Source organism: Eschscholzia californica, unplaced genomic scaffold, assembly GCF_041429995.1.
Source record: "Eschscholzia californica isolate CP2 unplaced genomic scaffold, dmEscCali1.0.p SCAF_13, whole genome shotgun sequence".
Taxonomy (NCBI): domain Eukaryota; kingdom Viridiplantae; phylum Streptophyta; class Magnoliopsida; order Ranunculales; family Papaveraceae; genus Eschscholzia; species Eschscholzia californica.
Window position 1 is genome coordinate 37,501 of NW_028238232.1, and position 2,500 is coordinate 40,000.

Below are 2,500 nucleotides of genomic sequence, written 5' to 3' on the forward strand. Positions count from 1 at the left end.
AACAACAATTTGGAGTTATCTCAACTACTTTGAGATATTCCTTTAGAGACACTTTCACTCGCTTTGAGAGTTCTCCTGCGAATGACATTCGCTTTTGTGCGGTGGGTTTACAAGATCATATCTTTAACCTTTCCTTTTCCAAGGAGTCGCAGTTTGTTGCTCTTGGTCGAATTTAATCGTCTTGTACAAGTTTCATGATTGTTCTTCATGAAACTCCATGATTTTTCTCATGATCGAATTAAATCGACTTGTACTTTTCTCCCACTTATTCTTGTAATAATTAGTGTTTTTCTCCCAGATTACTAGGTGCGCTAATTATTAGAAGAATACTATCATGAGCAACAAACACTTTGTTCTCTTGATTGCTTGTGGAAAAAGCCCAAATTTCTTCTAAAGAAATTGCGTCAGACTTTAGCTAATTTTGTAATGCCTTTACAAGCTTAGACGGACTTTGGTAGTTTTGTGAGAAGCTATGTCTAGACTAATGGATTTTGGAGGATAGAGTTTGATTCGTGTTCTTCATCTTAATCCTTTTGGACACTCCAAATATGGATAGGTTAGAAGTACGTTTGAAGATCAATTTCTGTTTCTGACTCAAGACTTTCTTTCTTGTCAGTTTGATTCATGTTTTGGTTATAGTGGACCTGTTGTCCTCATCCCTTTCCGATGAACCTATCTTATAGGTTTTTGACCAAGTTTAGAATCTTTTGGTATAGTTTGTTAAATCTAGCACTTATTAACATCCCAATTTAGAAATAAAGTTCTTTATTGATTCTCCGTAATACTTAGTACAGAGATGATGTTAAAAAACTAGAAAAACTATTAATCTAGAATAGTGCCTAAAGTAGACTTCGATCCCTTTCAGCATCCTTAGCAGTCGAGGCTTCTGCTCCCTCTTGGATCTTGTCTTCTTTAGCCAAATACTCAGTTCCCAGCTGCGCCTGTACATTCACAATGATAGGGCAATTTTAGGTATCATATACCTAGGTTTGGGAATTTTACAGTATTTGATAAGTTAACTGTTTATACCTGAATTGGAAGCCACTGTTCCATTCCTTTTGTCCTCCAAGAACTTAGGGCAGTTTCTTTTCCAGTGGCCTTTGCCATCACAGTAGAAACATTTGGTGTCAGGAGGAGGACCTTTGTCTTTAGGTTTGGCAACTCGTTTGCCTTTTCCTTTTGACGCGGTTTTCTTCTTCTGTTTTCCACCTTTCTTGAACCCTTTGTCCTTTTGTACCATAAGAACGTCCTTCTTAGTCTCCACTATAGCGACGTCCTTTTCGGCTGTTAGAAGCATAGAATGAAGTTCCTCCAACGTTTTATCCCATCCATTCATGTTGTAGTTCATCTTAAACTGATTAAAACCACTATGGAGGGAGTGAAGGATAGTGTCGGTAGCCGTCTGTTGGCTATAAGGGAAACCTAGTTTAGCCAGCTTGCCCATGAGCCTGATCATTTGACGAACATGAGGCCCAACTGGTTTTCCCTTTTCAAGGCGCATGTCCATAATTGCTTTAGAGGTTTCAAACCTCTCCAATCTCGACTGTTTCTGGAACATTTCCCGAAGTTGTCGCATCATGGAGTAAGCATCCATGTCTATGAACTGCTCTTGCAGAGTCGGTTCCATGGTTGCTAGCATTAAGCAAGTTACAGGCTCTGCCTTTTTCCGCACACTCCTTTCTTCATCTATCTCTTCTTTAGTCGAATTATCATCCAATACAGGAATTGGAGTTTCTAGTACATGTTGCTTTCCTTCCATCCTGAGAACTATTCCCAGGTTCCTCTCCCAGTCAAGGAAGTTGTGCTCATTTAGCTTCTCCTTGTCGAGAAGTGAGCGGAAGTTGAAAATATCTTTTGTCATCTACATAAAAGAAATGGCAAAGTTTTAAACTCGTTATCATTTTGAAAAACTTAGTTTTCCCACATTATTCAATAAAAATCGTCCCCGATTGAATAAGTGATTCCAAGACCCCAGTTCTTCGGAGTAAAGCGGACGAAGGCCCTACCCTTTGACTCCGTCGTTCCGGGTGAGTGAACTACTTCACTGATCATACCTTATGACTCTTGGTTGATAGATTTCATTAATGAATGACTAATCTATCCTTTTGCCTCGAGTATCCAAGACTCTCTTGCTGATCTCGTTGAGTAGAACCATTTAGACGTGTAGGCCTCTTCTATAGACCTACCCGCATTGTCCCAAGGTAGAGGAGGTACTCTGCGAAGGCCGACCCACCTTCCTCGAACAAGGGCGCAACGAGTGTCTTAATCTGGATAGGCGATTACTCAAGATTACTTTTGGGGACTTTTACGCTAGTCTGGCGTTTGTTATAGTGAACTATTTAGCCTAACTAACATCCACGACATAAAGCGTAAATAAGTAAGTAAATGCGCGCGAGAAAGTAAATCAAGCAGACATGGATCCTAGTATGGCCCCTAACCTAGAAGATCTAATCTCCTTTGGTTTTCTTCTTGTTTCGCCTTTTGGTTCGTCTAGATCTCC

The 2,500-nt window shown here is 40.0% G+C and overlaps 1 protein-coding gene across 1 annotated transcript in view; it reads right to left on the reverse strand.

Annotated features, from left to right (window-relative positions):
- Nucleotides 1-748: 748 nt before the first annotated feature.
- LOC147562070 (uncharacterized) overlaps nucleotides 749-2,500 on the reverse strand; it is a 3,892-nt gene continuing 2,140 nt past the window's right edge. Inside the window, exons 2-3 of the mRNA XM_086657414.1 lie at nucleotides 1,030-1,861; nucleotides 749-941 (exon numbers count right to left, since the gene is read on the reverse strand). Of these exons, the coding sequence (XP_086513540.1) occupies nucleotides 925-941; nucleotides 1,030-1,861 (849 nt within the window). The 3' untranslated portion in view covers nucleotides 749-924. The remainder of the gene's footprint in view (nucleotides 942-1,029; nucleotides 1,862-2,500) is intronic.